The 21,561-nt window shown below is 37.0% G+C and overlaps 1 protein-coding gene across 1 annotated transcript in view; it reads right to left on the bottom strand.

The window, feature by feature from the left end:
- Window positions 1–1,107: 1,107 nt before the first annotated feature.
- Window positions 1,108–21,561, bottom strand: part of LOC120597108 (thiamine transporter 2-like) — a 36,651-nt gene continuing 16,197 nt past the window's right edge. Inside the window, 4 exon segments of the mRNA XM_039855806.1 lie at window positions 1,108–1,211; window positions 6,100–6,220; window positions 13,518–13,659; window positions 18,931–19,123. Of these exon segments, the coding sequence (XP_039711740.1) occupies window positions 1,108–1,211; window positions 6,100–6,220; window positions 13,518–13,659; window positions 18,931–19,123 (560 nt within the window).

The raw sequence follows: 21,561 nt of genomic DNA, 5'->3' as shown, positions 1-21,561 counted from the left end.
TACAGAATTTAATGGCGAGTCCACCATTTGGGCTTTGGGTGGGTTTATTTTATTGGCACATTCAATATTTTTCTTCCCCTCTTCCTGTTTTTGGTGCATGAAGTTTTCTTCTTTCCGATTTTTTTAGTACACTGCAACCCTCAATAAAAGACACGTGAAACATTGTGTCATTTAGGCACTCATCACCCAACATGGTAACATGTTCTGAGAAGGTGTTATCAGGCGATTCCGTCGTGTGAACATCGTAGTGTGTACTCACACGAACCCGGATGCCCACAACACACCTAGGCTATGTGGTCTAGCCTGTTGCTCCGGGGCTACCAGCCTGTACAGCACATCACTGTACAAAACAACACGAGATTAAATCAAGCACAAAAGAAAATGATGCCATCCGTAAACACGAGACGGATGAAGCTGTTGCCAACATAACGCGGCACAAATTTTTTTAATAAGTAGAAAGAATACGCCCTAAAACAATGAAAAATAATATAATAAATATATAGTCCAGTAACATAGTCATTTATTATCATTATCAAGTTTCTGTACTGTACATAATTGTATGTGCTACACTTTTAGACGATTGGCAGCTCAGTAGGTTTGTTTACACCGAGATAACCACACACCACAAACCCGGGAGTAATGCATTGTGCTATGACATCACGACAGCTACGATGTCAGTAAGGGATAGGAAGTTTTCAGCTCCATTATAATCTTCTGGGACCACCATCGGATATGTGGTCCGTCGTTTACCGTGGCACGTGACTGTAAAACACATTACGTTGCTATAAACTCTCCCAATGCCTCTGTAATCTCAACTACCTTTAGCAAAAACAATAAATGAAATTCAGGTCTGATGAAAGCAAGCCCAAGGGTTAGGGGGTCTTCAATGCCTCTTTGAAGGGAGGAGTCTTCCGCTTCAGTTTCATGGAAAGTAATAGGGCGATCTCTCCTTTTTTCTTCCTCTCCCTTCTTCTTCTTCTCCGTCTCCTCCTTTTTCTTCCCTTTTCAATTCCCTTATTTTCCTTCCTCTCCTCCTCCCTCCTTTTCCTTTCTGTTTTTTCTTTCTCTGATTATTCTCTAGCGCTTTTCTCCACTGTTGAGATTCCGCTATTCGCGGTAGGTGCCATAGGCCGAGGCACTTTTGGATGACAGTGGCTTGATATTTTCATACAGTGACACAGCCTCTCTGTTCGAAAAAGGGGTGGGGAGAGCTGTGGTGGGAAACATAAAAATGAAACCTATTAACAACATGGCTGGGCTCGAAGACAAGTTAAATGTCTCTGCGGACCAGACACAGAATGGAAATGGAGAAAGCAAGGCTGAGCCATGGCCTCGGTGGCTTCTGGGCCCAAAGGTAAGCTGTAGAGTGGAAATACGATAACAGAGATAAAGCATTCCATGAGTGGGGGCACCGGAGCAAGGCTTACATTTGAGGTTAGGTGCCAAGATAGGGCCCGTTCGGTTTTTAAAAAATCTACTGCTCTTTGCTGCCCAGGGATATGGCTTACAAATTGCTGTCTGCCACAGAGACCGGAGGATATAGACACAGAGATGGCCTGGAGAACACAAATTGACTGAAATTGTCTGCAGGCTTGAGAATAATCTGTGATATCTTATTACTACTTTTAGGAAGAACTCCGAGGTGGAGCAGGAAAATATAACTGCAAATCTTCTAGACAGAAAGAAGCAAAGGGGGTTGGGGGTTGGGGTGAGAAGAGAGAGTGGGAGAAATGAAAACGAAATACCAAACGCCTTGCTCTTAAAGTAAATCTTTAGCTAGGAAACTCTGTCAGCCTCGAAGATGGCTCCCCGTACCCCTGCCTCTCGGTGTTCACACCCCGTGTAACCACCCTCTCTTGAGTATGCGCTGGATCTAGTGACCAATGAATAGAAGATCACAAAAGTGATCAGATGTCACGTTCTCTGTCAGGTTTCGAAAGTCCGTAACTTCCATCTTCAAACTGACTCCTGATGTCTTGACTTGCACGCTTTGAGGATGCATGCTCTGTATTGTAGAAGCCTATATGGCAAGGAAATGAGAGTGGTCTCCTTGGTCTCCTGTCAACAGCAAGCAAGAAATAGAAGCCCTCAGCTCAGTAGCCATGAGGAACTGAATCCTGCCATCCTGCCAACAATCACATGAGCTTGAAAATGAATCCTGCCTCAGTCAAGCCTTGAGATGATCACAGCCCAGTCAACGCCTCGACTGCAGCCCGTAAGAGACCCCGAAGCAAAGGACCCAGTTAAGCTGTGCCCAGGTTCCTGACTCAGAAACTGTGAGATAATAAACGTGTGCTGTTGGAAGCCATGATGTGTTGGAGTGATTTTTTTTTTATGCCATAATAAATAATTAACACAGATCTGAACATATCTAACGTTAAGAAAGGACAACCAAATAAAACTTGGAAAATGAATTCACTTCAGATGAAACTAACTTTATAGAAGTGAAAATGCCATTTAAATTATTATTATTTTTTTGGATTCTCAAAGTGATAAAGGAATAATTTCCATTAAAAAACAAACAAACAGAAATGTATAGGGCAAATACAGGTAGAAACGAAATTAGAATAGATTGATATCAAAACAACCAATTTGGAATTTGGGGAATAAAACACACTAATTGAAATAAAAACTCAAGCAACAAAATAAATGCAAGCACCAGCAAAGAGAGAACGGGTGAACCGCAAAACAGCTACAAAGTGTTTGCTCAGCACACAGCAGAGAAAGACAGATACCCCAAGTGGAAACTGAAGTCGTGTGTCTCAACATGCTATCTAATCTGAGAAAAAAAGTTCTGAAAACTTTCCCAACAGGGCTGCCTCCTATGCCAAAGCATTTCTTTCCACTACTCCAAACTTGTTCATCTTGGACTTAAATTCCAGATCCCCTCGAGTGGATTAAATTCCAGGCAGCTTTAACTTATTAGAAACATTGGACTCCAAATTATCGTGAATCGGTGATATCAGAATTTTCCATTATGGCTGTTAGTGAGTCTTGAGCTGCTTAAAATGAACTAGAACACTTCCACTTACACAGATCGAGTAAGAATTTCATAGATCGCTCATCTGATTTTTTTACTAAAAACACCAACTAGCCAACAGCCTCGGGTTCAGTGAGTTAGACTAGTCTACTGCTTTGACTCCACTGTCCATTATGGATACCATAACCACCTTGTCTTTGGCAATTAAGTGCCACTACTTGGCCCCTGCCACCCCAGGATTGCATCATCACCATTGCATTTTAGTATTCCATGTTCAATGGTAGCAGTCCCGCTGTAATTTCTGACCTAGAGAGAAAAACAACCACGGTGTCCTTCGAGAGTGCTGGTCTCCTCTCACACATGGATTTCTCAGAGTCACAGTAAAACGTGTGTCCTTTGGACCCTCCCAAGGTGAGTGAGCAAATCTTACATGATTAATCCACTCTGGCATTACAATTTCCTAAACCTATGAATACCTTCCTCATACCAAGTTACATACCAAGGTGGTTCTGGCATTTCAACTTATTTAGTGTAGGCCACCTGTGGATCCATGTGTCAGCTAACCAGACAAATGGTTAGAGCTCTTTCTAACCCCTGATGGTAAACCATTGAGTCCAGAATCCTTATTTAGTCAGCCCACATCAGCACATTCTGCCTAATCGAGCTTTAAATAGGTTCTTTCTATCATGACCCCGTACCCTTCAGATCCATTCCCACACATATTCTCCAGATTTCTGCCCATAAACAATGGAAGAATCATACAGCTCTTTTGGAATGTAATGATCTCACCTTTTGGGGCTTGCTGAGACTTGAGTCTAGTTATAGTTCTAGAAGCAAAGAAGGGTGCTAGGGTGGATTCTGGGGAGACTCAGCATTGTCTTGCCAGGCACTACCTCAAGGGAGACCACTACTGGATAACTCCTTGGGCAGGGGTGGAAGGGCTGTTTCTACCAGCAAAGAAGACTTGGCAGGTAGAGGGCTTAGATGTCTCCATCTTTAATGAGATCTGTCTCCATTCTATATGTCTCCATTCTCATGTTCAGGATTCCATTTTTTACCCCCCAACGAATGCCCCTCACTTTCTCAGAGGACATTCTGCAAGGTTAGGAGTTCAATTTGCATTGTAATTCAATCAAAGAATGAGACTTGGTTTGGTTATTAGAAATCTCAACTGTGCAGGTGTAGGAGATGAAAGTTTATTTCAGGGGAGATATTGAAGCTTTCAGGTCATCGATGCAGCATTTGACTGGAATTTGAAGCCCTGAGCTCATCCTTTCGCCCTCTCTTTTCTTCAGTGCTGTTAGGAGCAACCAGCCAATTCTACTATACACCTTAGTTTAACTAAAAATTCCTAAGGTGACAAACACATACCAACCCAGAAACCACACCTTCTATAGATATTTATACTGAATTGAATATCGTCCCCTCCTCCAAATTTTCTTGGAACCTGTGAATATGACCTTAATGGAAATAAGGACTTTGTAGATATAATCAAGTTATTATGAGGTCATATTGGATTAGGGTGGGCCTTAAATCCGGTATGGATTGGTTTCCTTATAAGAAGAGGATGATTTGGATGTGGAGACACAGACACACAGAGAGAACACCAAGTGACATTGGAGGATAAGATTAGAGTGATGTGTCTCTAAGCCGAGGACTACTAAGAATCGCCCACGGAAGGAGGGGCCCTGCCCTAGAGTGAGTTTTGAGTTTTGCCCTGCCAACACCGTGATTTCAGACTTCTAGCCTCCAGAATGTGAGAGAATAAGTTTCTCTTGTTTTCAGCCACCCAGTTTGTGGTAATTTGTTACAAGAGCCCTAGGAAACCAATACAATATTTGATCGGGAACATTCAATGGTGATACTCTGTGTGTCTATCTATAGCCATATTGTACCGTGACTACTAGTGGCCTCTTTATGACTGGAAATAGATTTATTAGTGGCTTTAAACCTAGCCCGATTAGGTAACCGGTTCCAGAAAACACAGAGGCAGTTCAGAAAATTCATCCTTAAGATTTTGTCCTCTACAACCATGCCCAATACCAAAACCTGTATCAGTCAGGGCTCATCCTGAGAAACAGAACCTGTAGGAGCTTATATTAAGAGATTTCTCTCAAGGAATGGTTTACTTGATTGTGGGGGCTGGTGAGGCCGAGTTCAAAATTTATAGGGCAGGCCATCAGGATGGACAGGCTAGACTTCTCAGGCATGAGATGAAGCTCCTCTCCGCAGATGGAATTTCTCCTTCTGGGAACCTGCAGTTATCTAGGATAATCTCCTTTATATAAAGTCAACTGATTATGGCCTTTAATAACATCTGAGAAACACTTCTGAGCTACCCCTAGATTACTACTTGATTGAATCAATGAGGAATGTAGTCTAGTCAAGTCGATACATAAAACTGACCATCACAAATTGCAATGAACTTAAAATTAGTTTGAGAAAAAAATTGAAATCATTAGAATATTCAGTCTTTTCATGCAGGATCATGGTAAAGTTTAATTAAAAATTTTTCTTTGATTTTTTTTTTGTACTGGTTTGTGGAAATTACATACTTCTCCCTATTCTAACTTTTTATTGGTGGTATACGCTATTAGTATAATAATAAAATGATTATCATATATAAATGACTTAATTTGTATCATGCTTACACTATACATTTCTTTATTATCCAACTGAAAATAAATCTCTTTAAGAGGTAGGTCACAGAAGACTAATATATATCATTCACTCTAGATAACATTTTATGTTTCTGCTCTTGGATGGTCTCTCTTGTCTGATTTTCCTGTTGTCTTGAGGATGGACTTGAAAATAACGAAACAGTGTTTGGTATCCCAGCTGCTCACTGAGGCCGTGTTGGTAGTATGTTTCAATTTGGTCAGCTCCATTTTTCAGTTGTATCCAGTTTACTAGCCAATGGCTGAGGTTTTGATGTAGTGTTGATGAGGATTATGATGAGGTGTAGTCTTTCATGATATTTTAATCTAGAACAATGTAGAACACCATGTAGTTTAGCACTATATATTTTTAAGGTTGTCCATCCTCTGAGTCTGTGGTTAGAGAGATCAGGCTAATATTGTGAACCAAGCTTGGATCAGGAATTGAGTCCTCCAACTCACTTAGATTATCACCAGAGAAACTGCGTTTTTTTCTTCTGCATCGGGCTGAATAGATTATGTAAATGCTTCTCATTAGGAAAATTTCAGCAATGACAGAAAAGTAACTTCCATAAACTAAAAACTGAAGAAAAAAAAAGAAAAAGAAATCAGTAAATCACACAAAATGAATATTTGATACTAAAGATGTATAATGATGCTTTACTTCTAGCTGAGAGATCGTAAGCCAGTCACTGCTGTCTTATTTGTAAAATTAGAATAATAGCGATATCTACTCACATGTTTGTTGTGAGTATTAAATAAGTTATTACATATAAGCCTTGTAAAGAGTACTGAGATAGTAAGAAATCAACAAATTTTAACTTTCTATAGTTCTGAAACTCTCCATTATATATATACACTTTCTTCTTGCATTTCATTTACATTTACATTTAGTATATGAAAATGGAAGTTTTCTTTCTAGAATTCAATATATTTTGAAAAAATTGCAGTGGTTCTATGAAAAATATTAAAATATTAATAGATGTATAGAAATTTAGAATTCATATATATTGTTAATAAATAAATTGAAATTTTAATCATTTTTAATGAACCTATTTATATATCCAGATTGATAGGTCTTAATTATATTTTATCTTTTAAAAAATTTAACCATATTAACTTTTTAAAATTTTTGTTTGCATGGTGGAATTTTCTCTCTTCCCTCCCCCAACTTTGAATGTCTTTATATTTTAGATGTGTTTCCTATAAATAGAATATAGTTGTGACCCTTTTAAAATCCCACCGGACAATATTTTTTATTATTTAAAATTTTTATTGGGTAAGTTAGTTTTTAATTGCTTAATTTTTATTTTTGAAAAATTATAAACATTCATAAAAGTGAACAGAATAGTATACAAATGCCCATGTATCTATCTTTTGGTTTCATCAATTGCCAACTCATAGTCAATCTGTTTCATCAATGACCCAACCACTTACCCCTTCCTCTCATAGATACATTTTGTATCTTTAAAAATACTCATAAAAGCATAACCACAAACTATTATCATGCCTAAAAAGTTAATAATTTTCTAATATCATCTAGTCAGCATTCATATTTCTTTTAATTGTCTCATACTTTTAGTTTCTTGGTATGAATCAGAATTCAAATAAAATCCACACATTGCAATTGATAAATCTCCTAGACACTATCTACCTCTCTCTTTCCCCCTCAAATTTTATTTGTTGAAAAAACTATAGTTTCCCAGATTCTGACTTTGGTGATATCCGTGAAGATCATTTAATGAGTTCGTCTGTCTCCTCTATTTCTTGGAAATTGATAGTTACAATCTAGAAGTTCACTTATTGTATTAGTGATAATTGACAGGTTTGTATTTATTTTTTACCATCATATTTTCCCTATTTTTCATATTCCTAAATTTTCTCCTCTTCTTTCTTAAATTCTTTAGTTATTGTTTTTCATATAATATGTTTTATTCTTCTTTTCTGTATAGAAATTGTGTAATCTAGTTCTAATTTTTTAGTAGTTGCACTTGAAATGTTAGCTCTTGAACAAATCAGTGGTGTACAAGGGTGATGGTGGTGGGGGTTGTCTGCCTAGGGTACCGGCAGTAAGAGGGAGAATTAACTGTAGAGGATTTAAAAACACAAATAAAATGTCTGCATTTTATTACTGCCATGACCCAAGAATTCAAAGCAATGATGGTGATAAAACCTGCCTGTCTGCCAGATGGACTGCTAACTTACTCTCTGCTTGGTACACCACCCTACCGGGGTCTAATCAATAATTTTTACCCTCCTCCAGAGCAGGACAAAAATCTTTAGTTTTGAACATTCTTCTACTGACTTATACGCTATTGTTATCCAGTATTTTAGACATCTTTTTGAAAACGCGTCAAGATATAAAACCTAAGTACAGATGCTCTTTGAATTACCATGGGGTTATGACCCAATTAACTCACCGTAAACTGAAAATATCATGTGAAAAAATGTATTTAATACATCTAACCTACTGAACACCACAGCTTAGCCCAGCCTATCTTCAGTGTGCTCAGAACACTCACATGAGCCTACAACTGGGCACAATCATCTAACACAATGAACCCACTGCCAAGTTTTAGTCATTTATGCGTGTGACCCATGGCTGACTGGGAGTTCACCAGTATCACAAGAGAGTATCATACCTCATACCCCCAGCCTGAGAAAAGATCAAAGTTCAAAATTCTAATCACAGTTTCTACCAAATGAATATTGCATATGCGACCACTGTAAAATTGAAAAATCATTAAGTTGAACCATCGTAAGCAGGGGACTGTCTGTATTACTCTTCTACGTGGTCAGTGTTTATTCAGATTTATTCACATGTTCGCTTTCTTTTTCTCATTCCTCCTTGCATCACATACCTTGTTTGGGAATAATGTTCCTTCTTCTTCAAATGGCTTTCATAAGGATCTGTTGATAGTGACACTCATTCTATTTGTTTGTCTAAAAATGTCTTCATTTCGCCCTCCTTTGTGATATGTAGTCTCCCTTTGTGTATAATTCCAGGATGGAAATTATTTTGCCCGGCACTTTGAAGCCGTCGTTTTTCTGGTTCCCATTGTGTGCCACTGAGAAGTAAGTCAGTTTCCAATCTACTTGTCATGTCTCTGTAATTGTTGTTCTTTGTATTCCTCTGACTTATTTTGGAGATTTTTTTCTTTGTTTTCCTGCATTTCCACTACAGAATTATATGAGCGCTGGCTTATGAAGACAAATACCGTGGGTAAATTTCTCTGACATCACCCAGATTAGCCTTCTTTGTTGTCTCCCTTCCCCTCTCCATTAATTTCACATTTTGTTTTGTTCTACCACTAAAACCAAAATTCCAGGTCACGGGGAAAATCAGCAGATGCCGTGAGCACATGAGAGATTCAGTGCTTCCTTATCTGTTTTGTTTCCTGTTCCCGCTTTGGCCTCTGAGGATTTTTTTTTTTTTTTTTTTTTACTTTTTAAATTCAGCCATTGATTTAAAAAAATTTAGATTTACATCCAGGAATTTTAGATGTTTTGTAGTGTAAGGATTTTTCTAAGATCTAGTTTGTTGTTGTTTTAATGGAAGTCAGCCTTTCTTAATTTAATATTTTTAAAAACACCTTTTGAAATTTGTTTAAATTATAAACAAATTTAAACTCAACCACCCAATCTTGTTTCCCTACAGGAAGCTGCACTGAAGCCATCTTCATTAGAATAGAAAAGAAAACGAGTTGATGTTTGAAGATCAGGACCCAAGAAGTTGTTTTGTTTGATAATGAAAATCTGACCTTCAACTTCTATTATTCTTTGAGTTAAGACACCAAAATATATTATGAAATATGAAACCCAAGGCTGACAGACCACCCATATCACATGTCTGAGTTAATGAATGTGACATGAGAACACTCATCGAGCTATCTGGATTGGCAAATATTACATACTTTAAATGCATGGGGAAATTTTCAATTTTGACATATATGGGGCTGCCCCAAATCTGAATGAGTCCTCGTTTCATGCACTGAAAATAATAGCATCTCTCTCCTACTTTTCGTGAGTGCCCCTTCCCTTACTAAGCCCTTTGGGGTTACAACTAAAAAAAATCCATTTTCATGATTTTAATTTTTATTTAATTTAAGGTAGAGGAAAGTACCAGTTATCCTAGCTCAGTAATCTAATGGAGTGTACAATCAGGGTCCATCTGGCTGGTCCCAGAGTGGCTGAGTGCAATGGCTTCCTGCCAAGAGAGGTACGGAGGATCACTTTGCATCTCCCAGTGAGGATACGAAAGACAGAGCAGCACAGTCGCTGTGGTTTTCATGACATCAAGGGGCCACTTGGCACCACCGGCCTCGCCCTTTCCTTTTTCATGTGTATTCCCAAATTTAACAGTGATGAGGTTCAGGATGCACTACCCCAAAACAGGGCAACCTGACATATTGAATATTTTTAACTAACAGAACTTGAGACATGACAGGTGCAGGAAAGACTTTGACCTTCCCCTGAAGCAGGTCATAAGACCTTCATATGAGAGGTGCCCCCTGTATCTAGAGGAAAGGGTCATCCTTGTCTCTGAAGATGGAGGGACCACGAGGAATCTCAATAAACAGGCCACACAAAGCTTCCCCTGTTTATTCCTCTTAGCTCATATCCTTTCTGTCCTATCCCATTTTTTTCCCCACAATTCTCCATTCTTCATCAAATCTAGTATAAAAACACTCAGATTTAACTATTTCTTTGGGTCTTCATTTACCTACGAAGGCTCTTATGTTACATAAAACTTATCAAACAAATCTTTATTCTGTTCTCTTGTTAATCTGTCTTTTGTTACAGAGACCCAGCTAATTATGAAATAGGATAGGAGGGAAAAATAATTTTTCTTTCCTACAGTGTCAAGAATTGCTTTTCATATCTTATCATAAGCCTCAAGACCATGTGGGGAGGAAGAGGGCGAATGCGGAGAGATTCGTGAATGGCAGAGGGGACTTAGGGTCAGCTCCCTTAATCAAGAAGAAATTGATGCTGGCCCAATCTGTTCCCATCCCAAAGGGTATCTCTGCAAATTGGAAGGTGGGACCAGGTGGGGATGAGAGGGACGGAGAGATAATGTAACAGGCACCAATACAGCAATAGGTGGGTGTTTCGATGTGTCACTCGTGGGATGTTATTACTTCATTTACTTAATTAAAGGAATAGTTTTAAAAATTAATCTTTTTTTGAGACATTGTGTGGTTAGGTACCCAGTTCCTCCAAAATCCCTTCATGCTTCAGACTTACAAATTTAATCTATTTTTTTTTTTAAAGCAAGACTTCCTTAAAACATTATATCACTGGTATACCGCCATACATGCTTATGCCTTCAGTAAAGATAGAAACTTTGTAGTGGCCACTCCTTACATAACTAGCTGGATAGTTAAAGATCATTGCTAAATTACTCCTTAGCTTTATCCAGATGAGGTAAAAAGATTCTTTTTAGCTTTTCTCATGGGCGCTTTTTCTTTTAGCCTGTTAGTAATATTTACATCACTTTTTTAATATCTCCATGGTCCTTTTAAATTGGGAAACCCATAAATATCCTGTATTGTGACAACAGTTTCAGAAATGCTAAAAAAATGGAAGAATTACTTTAGAATATCTCAGCAAAGGCTTCTTCCTGATGAATCTGTGTCATACAAAAAAGCTGACTCAGGCTGTATTTTCCATTTTTTTTTAGATTTCAATCTGTTAAAATGGCATTTGGCATTATATCAAGGAGCTCATGGGATATCATAAGTGCATAATCAATGATAAATGCACATTGATGATTGAGATTTGAGAGTTAGCAATCAATATAACTCTATATTCCTGGCTTTCAAAAGTTTAATTCAAGCATATTTAATTAGATTTCTATGAAAAATTCAATTTTTAAGAAGCTTGCTTTTCAAAACCAGGTATCTCCAATAACACATTTTTATCTAGGAAAATATGTTATAGAAATAGAATTTTTCTTCTGTTACGCCTTTAGACTGTATGTTTTTTGCTTACTCTGCTCAGGCACCTGGGTTAACTAGTCTTTTCTCTCGGAGTCGAATTTTAAAATAACTTTTCATGAAAGAACTTTGCTGAAAGTTCTTATAGCATGAGGATATGATAGAAATGCAAAAGAAGATTTTAGAAGACTGCCTTAAATCTGGATTTCTCTTGATGCAGAAGGTAAAAAGATTTGGGAATCTTGAATTATCTGGTGAAACAAAAGTAAAGCTTGACTTTTTCTGCTTTAATTTTTTTCCCAAGCTTTTGATGTTCGTGTGAATTCCCTGGTAAGGTCAAAGTGTATTGATTTGCCTACAAAGCAAAAATTTAAATCAGGTTATGCAAAATAGTAGCAGAAAGGAGGAGAGATAGATTGATGAGTTATTTTTATCTCAAGTTCTCTTTTATCTACTTCAGTTATAGGAATACATTAATTTTAAATTAAAACAAAATGGATTTGAGGAAAAATAAAAGAACCAACTGGAGATAATTAATGTAAAAGTCCTTAGAAAAGATAAGTGCACGTGTGTTGATTAATGTGAATAGATGTTTTTATTCAGTTAGAAAAATAGAGAAACACACTTATGTATTGAGTACATTATAGGCCAGGAATGGTATGTTTTATAAGCTGGCATTTAATCTATGTAAGGCCTCAGGAAGTAGATGTTATATTCTCCATTTCATTGGTGAGAAAACTAAGATATTGAAAAATGTTACATCTCTGGGGCAGGCATGAAGAATTACATATGGAGGGTATAAATAAAACGAGATTGGTCCAAAAGTAATAATCGTTGAAGTTGAGTGATGGGCACGTAAGGCTTTATTACATATTCTTCCAATTTTTAAAAATGTATTTGCAATTTTCCAAAATGAAAAGTTTTTAAAAAGTCACTAATAAACTTGAAGATTCAAATCCCTATTTTGCTAATTTCAAGCCTGTAGTCTCTCCATCACATTATACACTTAATGATTTCTAAAAAACTGGAAAGCAAATCGCAAGCTGGATAATAAATCAGCAATTCAAATTTTATTTCAGAAAGCAACAATGGCTTGTTTTATGATCTCAAAAAGTATTGACTCTATGTGCCTCTTAGTGTTAATATTTATTAAATAAAGATATCCTTCCTCCTATTGAACAAGTGTGAGATTCAAATAGATGATTTGGATGTCCTGGTGTTATTTCATTTAATTGTGTTTTCCAAAATAATTTTGTTTTATCTTTTTGTTTTGCAAAAAGATAGCTCAAAATTCTAAATGTTTTGTATTGAATATTTTTGGAGATATGTACGATAGATCATTTTGTCCATGAGACTGAATGAGTTTCCGGAATTTATGAACTAAGCTTTAATAAGATTGACCCTTAGCCAGGGCAATGAGAACCACTTACACTGGAATGACCTTATGGCTCCATCTTAGGTAGTTCTCTCATTCTTTTTCCTGTTTAATGAAAAGGTTTCTTAAGAAATAGGATGTATCTTAATGCGCTACATTTGTATTTCTCAATATAGATTTTGTTAAATGAAAGAATCCAGAAACAAAAGGCTATAAACATTTGATTCCCTTTATATGACTTTCTAAAATGACAAAGCTAAAGGGACAGGAACCAATCAGCAGTTCCTGGGGAGCAAGGGTGGAGAGAGGAGTTGACTACACAGTGGCATGGGGCACTGTTTGGGGGAAATAAAACCAAAACGTTCTTTATCTTCATTGAGGTGGTGGCGGCTATATAACTATATTTTTGTCCAAATTGATAAAGCTGTACATAAATTTATTTATGTGTAAATTTGTTATATGTAAATAATATATCAGTAAATCTAATTAAATAATATAGGTATGTATAGACATAGTTTAATGAATATGCCTCTGTGTCAGGGCGGGCACAGAAGCGCCGCACTTACCAGAATGTCGACCGGAAGTCCCAGGCCTCGTTTGTCAACCACAGTCACCATCATGACAGTCTGGATCGCCGAAGCAACGAAAGTGTTGATTCCGAACACCAGGGCATAGCGTTCCACGCTGAGATCGATGGCAATCTGAAATCTAACACTGTCCAAATGGAAAGGGTTTTGAAAGAACACATAGGTGGGATTCTCAGTACAGAGCAGTGACTTGTCCCCAAGACTGCTGTGCTCATCATGCTTTCGTTAACAAAGCTCTTCTAGCAGAGAAATAGGAAAGGAGGGTAAATGCAATAGTGAAATGCTGTATTTTATCATTCCCTGGGATGTAATATATTATAAGAATTTAACACTGCTTAAGCTTTTCTAAAATTAAACCAAATATTCCAAGTATTCTGCAACTAGAGAATATTAACTGTTGTTTGATATAAATATGGTTTAGCATCCACTTTTTAAATTAGACACATGATGAGTGAAAACAGGTCAACTCGATGAATTTTTACTTACTTGGAGATTGTTCACTGGCACATTGATTGTCTATATTAGCAGTTTCAGAGCCTCATAGGTGAATTTTTCTCTGGAAAATTCAAATTATTTCCTTTCGTGTTTGATTCAATCTGGCAATCAATTCATTTTAGATAGTTGTACTGGCTTTTTTAATTTAGTCAGGCAAGACTACCATATATGCATGAAAATTCTTCCACACAGTTTAGTTAAAACCTTTGTAACTTGAATCTATTTAAAAATATGAAACTGAAAGACAAGTTTGAACTATTTTTACATCCCTCCCCAAATCCTCACATTAAAAAACAAATACAAGCATTTAAAAATTATGCGACTCAATGAAAATGTATTATTTCAGTGCGAAAAAATTACTAATTAAATATAACAAAACCCATGACTATCCCGAGGTCCCACAGAATGAACGTTAACAGGCGGACCTTGTAATTCCAGGTGGTACTTCTGCTAACAATTCTTTCCCTTTCACAAATGTTCTCCTGGACTGATGCTTTTGAAATCTAGATTAAATCAAATGGCAGTTGCCTTTTTATTACGCAGATTATTCCAGGCGGGAATCTTGATTTATTCTGTACCGATGCTTAAACAGCTTGTCAGTGATTACTTAGTTTTGGGTAACAGCTGTATACATGGTGGGTTCAAATGAAAACACAGTTCTGATGTCAGGCCGACAGTGACATTGAATCCTAAGATTTTTTTTTTTTTTCAGTCTAAATACAGAAATTACTTTCCCAGATACCTAGAATTACATTTCTCAATGTCATCCACTTGGCCACTGAGAAGCCATAAAACTACCATGCAGAGTACGTTGCCCTGGCTAGTAAATTCTTGGAAAAAATTGTATTTGTGTTCTTCTGTTTGGTTTGGTATTTAGCACTAAATACAGGGGAGACTCTCAATATCTATAATTTCACAGATAGAAACACTTTGAAATCTTATTTGATTATTTGTGTCCCATGTATTATGGAGCTATGGGACTGGCATTTTCCAGTGTACCCTATAATTTAAAGGAAAGCATTAGGAACATTTTCTAAAACATTTAAAAAAATATTAGTTTGTGCTTATATAAAAATAGACTGGTTAAATTTAAAAAGTTTAATAGCCTAAAGTTTTTTGTTTTTTATATTGTATTTACTTTTCTTTTTTCTTCAAGAAATGCTAATCAAGTGCTTACTATGGAGGAAGAACCAGTAAAACACTAGGAGCATATTAATAAACAAGCACTCTAGCAGAGAATAATTGGTCCTAGGTATCTACTTTGACCAATTTTCAGTTAAATTGACCGATTTCTATATTATGAAAAAGAACCAGGAGGTAAATATTTTTTATAGAAGAAACAAATTTTTTTAATATAAACTTATTATATCACACGATGGTCAAAACCACGAAAGATCAATAACCTTAGAATTTCTTTTTAAACCTGAATACTAACCCTTTGCATTAGAGATCAATTAATCCTCTTTGCTAAATTTACTTAAAAATTTGCCTAGACTTTAGAATAATAATTATATATGAGAGAATTTATAGGGGTTGGATTAACTTATAGAGGAATGATTTTTTCCATCAGTGTTCTGAGTTGGATATGTGAATGATAATTTATTTCATTTAGCACCAAATTTCACACAGCAGTGAGGTCGAGTTCTCGTCTTTCCCTAATGTGTATGTGTCTCCTGACATTAAGATACTAGGTTTGTTTAGTCCTGCCCAGGAATTAGATGATTTTTAAAACGTAACCAAAATGAACTGTGTCTAAAATAATTTTCTCTTTGCTAAACTTACCAAATATCTGACTGAATTGACAAATTAGATAAAAGATAATTGTGGGGCCTCAGGTAAGAAGTTCTAAACTGCTCTCTGGGAAAATCCCAACAGGCAGTTTATAAATCCCACCTCTACTGTCTCTCAGAATCTTGGCATCCTTACTGTTCATGTGGCTTAATCCTTTACTTTTCTCATGTCTATAATAAAACATTCTGAGAATTTTTTAATACATCCAAACATATTATTTGTACTTTACTAAACCATATCACATTCTGACAGTTAATTATTTCTATTTTTCAAATTTTCGTATTGTTTCTTTAGTAGAAAGATGTCTTGCTCCACGGTATGCAATAGAAATGCAAGATGGCTGTGAACCAATCTGTTTGAAAATATTCAAGAATAATATACATTTACCTTTTAACTATGTGGAAGCTGTAGTTAGCGAAAAGTACAAATAGCTCTGAAAAATTATTTTACCAACTTCCAGGTTCTCCCTCCTCCTAAGCATAACCATTGAGCATTAAAGTTAAACTGATTTCCGTTTAGCTTGAGTTCTTTTTCCTAACCGAGAGTGAGGCTGCTAAAAAAACAAATATTTAAAATGGAAAGGGTAGATAGTGCTCCATTTCTTGTTAGGAGGGTGCAGGACAGAAACAATAATAAAAATAAGAACAAACAGGGTGAACTAAAAATCATACTTTTTCATAAAGAAAACGTAAGAATAGCTAAATTGCTGAAAGTCAAATACAACCAGAAAATCTTAAAAGCAGCCAAAGGGAAAAAAAAAATCACATTTAGGGGAACAGCAATGAGAATGACAGTTAACTTCTTGATGCCAGCCGGAAGACAATGGAATAACAAATCTTTAAGTTGCTAAAAAAAAAAAAAAAAAAGTTAATTAAAAAAATTATCAACCTAGAATTCTAATCCACCAAAATATGCTTAAAAAATGAGAGTAAAATGCATTTGCAGATAAATAAAATTTGACTATCGCCAGGAGATTTACACTATAAGAAATGTTAAAATAAGTTTGTAAGTGAAAGAGAATCAACATCAGATGGAAATCTGGATCTATAGAAAGGAATGAAAACTACTGGGAATGGTAAATATAGATTATTTCTTCTTGTCATCATTTTTTAAAACAGAAATTTTTTGTTTAAAGCAAATATAACAATATAATAATAATATAACAAGTATGATAAATAATATTCTAATAAATATAATCTATTATAGGGTCTATAACAACTATAGGAGTGAAATATACAAAACAGTGAGTAAATGGTATTATGTTGCTCTGTTTATACATAAAGTGGTGGAATAGTAATTTAAGGTAAACTGATAAGTTCAAAGTCTAATTCCACTAAAATCATAAAACAAAAAATTATAGCCAAAAAAAATTACCAATAGAGAAAATAAAAATGAAATAAAAAAAGCTCAATTAACTCAAAAAGATAAATAAATACAAATGAACAGAAGGGTCAGAGAGTAAACAAATAACACACTGGTGGACTTAAACCCAACTGTAAGTTACTTGGAGCTCATGGATGAGTTTCTTGGGTGTGTAAATTGATGTTTTAAATTAATGTCTATGAGTTCTTGGATATGTAAGTTGATGTTTTTGACCAAATCTAGGAAGTTTTTGGCCACTTCAAAAAATATATTTTCTTCCCCTTTATCTCCTCTTCTTCTGGGCCCCTGTAATGCATGTGTTGGTACACCTGGTATTCCATAGGCCTCTGGGGAATCTTTAAGGCCAAAAAACATACCAAAGATGAAACATACCAAGAGTATTAGGTCAAAGAAAATATTTTCAGTTGTTGCTTTATCTCTGATCAACTTGCTAATTAAAACGAAACACATCATCATGCAGGAAATGAGAAGAAACACCTCCCTAATCCCTTCAAGAGTTCCTTAGGAGACATCCACCACTGCCTCAGCTCATCTTTTGTTTTTTTAAATGATTCTTGATCAGACACTGATATGCTAAAACTACTGCATGATATAGCATTTGTTATTTTTATATGTAATTTTATAGATCAGCTTCGCATCTATAACTGCTCTGAGAATATTTGCCAAGTTGTTTGAAAAAGAAATGGACATGCTGCGATTATTCAAGCAGGTAGAGAAAACTGGGAGTGAAAACTAAACTTGGTCCAAATTAGATAGAATTACATCTTATTGTGTTGCAAAATAAAACAAAATCGAGACGGAGAAATTGGAATCTTGGAATGTTGTCAGTGGAATGCAAAATGGTATAGCTACTGTGGAAGCCAGCATGGCAGTTCCTCAAAAAATTAAAACTGGAACTACCATAGGATCCAGAAATTCTCACAGCTGCGTATTTATCCGAAATAATTGAAATCAAGATCTTGAAAAGATCTTAGCACTTCCTCGTTCAATATAGTAATATTCACGACAGGCCAGATGTAGGGAAAACCTAAATGTCCTTTGACAGATTAATGGATAAAGAAAAAGTGGTATAGATATACAATGGAATATTATTCAGCTTTTAAAAAGAAGGAAATCCTGCAAAATAGATAACATGGATGAACGTTAAGGACATTATGCTGGGTGAAATAAGCCAGTCACAGACACAAACTGCATGATTTCATTGGTATGAATGGTGCTTTCCAGGGACTGGTTGGAGGAGAAAATGAAGACTTGCTGATAGATGTGTATAAAATTTCAGTTATGCAAGATAATTAAGTTCTAGAGATTTGATGTACAATGTTGTCCCTCTAGATAACAGTGTACAGCATTGTACAGTTAAAAGGGCAGATTTCGTGTTACATGTTCTTACCACAATACAAATAAGCCTAGGACAGAAAAAAAAAAAATCAATAAAATCGTTCTGTTAAATAAATAAAATATAAAAGATCCCCCCAAATAAAAACCTAAAAGTATATCACTGTTCATTAATTTTGAGGTCTTTGAATGTTTTTGCTTGATTAATAATCTTAGTCAATTCCCAAGAGAAGGTTGGTCAAAATCAGGATATAGTTCCTTTGCCTCTTATATAAATCATTAAATATAATACTGCAAAATGCTCTTCAGAAGAACTGAAAGAATAAATAGAGAAACATTATTGTTGTTTCAGATTTAGATAGTTTAAGAAGGAACAATAAATACTTACACTGCTATGGTTATGAGAAGCATGTAACTTGACTTGACTGTCAAAAGACCGGCATAGCACACCCAAATATTAGTTGTGAAATGCATGATAAATAGGGAACCTGCATCAGCCACCGAGAAGATGCCCAGGGCCAGCTACCCCAGAAAGTCCCAGTTGACTTTCACGTGGCCCATGGGGAACGCTGCCAGAGTGCCTGACAACAGAGGAATCGACGTGTATGACATTGTGCTATTCTGTGCATGATGGTGTAGCACACTGTGTGTTCAAATCCACCTGTGTAACCACTGAGACACTTCCAGGCTATGGAGAAAGATATCGACTTACTGTGACCTTTAATTGAATGAAAAAATCACTTGCTCCAGCTCTGTGAATTGTACATATCTTGTTTTCTTAAAGTTTGAAATAGACCCACTGAGATGGGGTTTCCATAAATCATAGACCGGAAAGCACTCAGAGAGGCCATTTTTCTGCCCTCTTCCCTTTGCAGAAGATAAAACTCTGGCTCAGAAAGAGGTTTTTTTTTTTTTTTTTAAATAAGAAAGACTATTGCAATGGGGAGAATGCTCCCATCACTGAAATCTGCAAGTGTCTTAAAGTCAAACAGTAAAAGGGTTTTCTTTTATAGGATAATCCTTTGCTATAGAACAAGTAGAGATGAGCAGGATCTTTGGAGGGGCAGCTGGACAAACAAGAGGAGATGACCAATGGAATCAGGCAGGAGAGTGTCCTGCTGTGGTCAGCTAATTCCCAGGAGAAGCTGATCAGGTGGGGCATGGTCTACATGAATAATTTTTTCTCTGTGTGTATTTGCTCAGGATTGGGGCAAGCAGAATGTAGGGGCCTGTTGGAAAGAGAGGAGCTGATTAATGTTTGATCCAGACAATACAGAAGGCAAGAAATGGGCAACTGAGATCCCTCAGCGATGAAGTGAAGTGCCAGTTCTTCAACTTGAATGCCAGCCCTTTCTCCCACACTCTTTCTCCATGCCACGTGACTGATGCTTGAGCAGGAATGGCCTCTCTTTGCCCCTCTCTCCTCCTCCTCCTTCCCCCCTCTCCCTCCCCCTTCCCTCCCTCCCCCCCCTCCCCCCTCCCTCCTCCTCCTTCCTCCTCTCTCTTCCCTTCCTTCCTTCCTTCCTTCCTTCCTTCTTCTTCTTCCTTCTTCCTTCCTTCCTTCCTTCCTTCCTTCCTTCCTTCCTTCCTTCCTTCCTTCTGTGATTCATGCATCAAGCACTTTTGAGCTTCTCTGTGGGAAAATATGGTGGTAAACGTTGACTCCTCATTCTCGAAAATAATACAACCTGGTAGGGAAATTTGCAAAATAAACTTATAGTTTTAATGGAGTGCGATAAGGATTGTAAAAGCTCTGACCTTAATACAAATCTAACCTAACTCTAACCCAGTGGCTCTATTTACAGACATCTTTGGCTGTCATGGCTGGCGGAGGAGGGGTGTGCTCATGGGATCTAGTGGATTAGAGGCCAGTAATGCTACTGAACATCCTACAATACACAGAACAGCCCCCCGTCAGCAGAATTACCCTGCCCAAAATGTCAGTTTTGCTGAGGATGAGAAACAATGCCTGACCCAACAAACCAAGTGCTTGAGAGCGTATACAGCCATAAGACACCTCCCTGGGAGAAATTAGTTTCATAACGCGCATTACTTGGATGTCCTTATAATGTGTTCCTACAACGTGCTGTGAACTAGGTAGTTAATTATCAGGTTTCTTAGTACCCTCAGCTTTCTTTCCTAATGGCATGGTTTAATATGCTTGAGGCCTTAGGTCAATCCTGCGTCACCTGGTTTTGCCAAAAAATCTGACACTAATTAGGGACCTTGCTATCCCAAGGAGACTAGGGACTATTTGTGTTTAAAGAGCTTTTAAAGAATGACTTTTATGAAAAGTTTACCTTTTCTACACATGCCCTAAGTAAGGGCACATTATCTGAAGAGAAGACTTTATCTCTTCTCCCCAGGAGCAAATTCTTACCAGAAGAAATAATGAGTATAAGGTGAACCAAATCCTAGAATAGTTTTCTCGGAGTCAAACTGGAATTTTCAGAAAGCACGTGAGAGGAATATTAGCTCAACAATAGACCCCAGAAGGTTCAATAAACATGTGGGTGTGGAACACCCCAGCTTCACAAATAAATATCTTCAAAGTCGTATTTGATGTGGAAGCTCTGTTATGTCGGAGCATTGTTGGGTTCACTTCAAAGACGACTCCAGGCTCCGGGCTCCAGGCTGTGGGCTCCAGGCTGTGGGCTCTGGCCTTCAATTCCAGAGCATTAACTCTTGCACCAGCCCCCTTCCCTGCCCCTTAGCACCTCACTCCCTTTGGAAAAGTGCTTCAAATATCACGAGACATGTTCCGGGGAAAAGGAGGAGGACATGGACAAGTATCTGAAAGCCCCCCAAACTACTGTCGCTGCTCAGCGGGGAGGGAGGTGTTGCCAAAACAGAAAGCCCAGGAGGGCCTGATGGGTGAATCTAGCAGCGGCAGCTGGGAATCATCCATCCCCCAGAGATGAGGCTTCTCTGGATTGCTCAGTCTCCTTGCCTCTTTCCTACTGGACAAAACGCACTATCAGAATCCATCTGTCGGCAAATAGGAAGAAACAGACACTTA

Source organism: Pteropus medius, unplaced genomic scaffold (genome assembly GCF_902729225.1).
Source record: "Pteropus medius unplaced genomic scaffold, Ma_sr-lr_union100, whole genome shotgun sequence".
Lineage (NCBI taxonomy): Eukaryota > Metazoa > Chordata > Mammalia > Chiroptera > Pteropodidae > Pteropus > Pteropus medius.
This window is presented reverse-complemented; position numbering and strand designations above follow the sequence as displayed.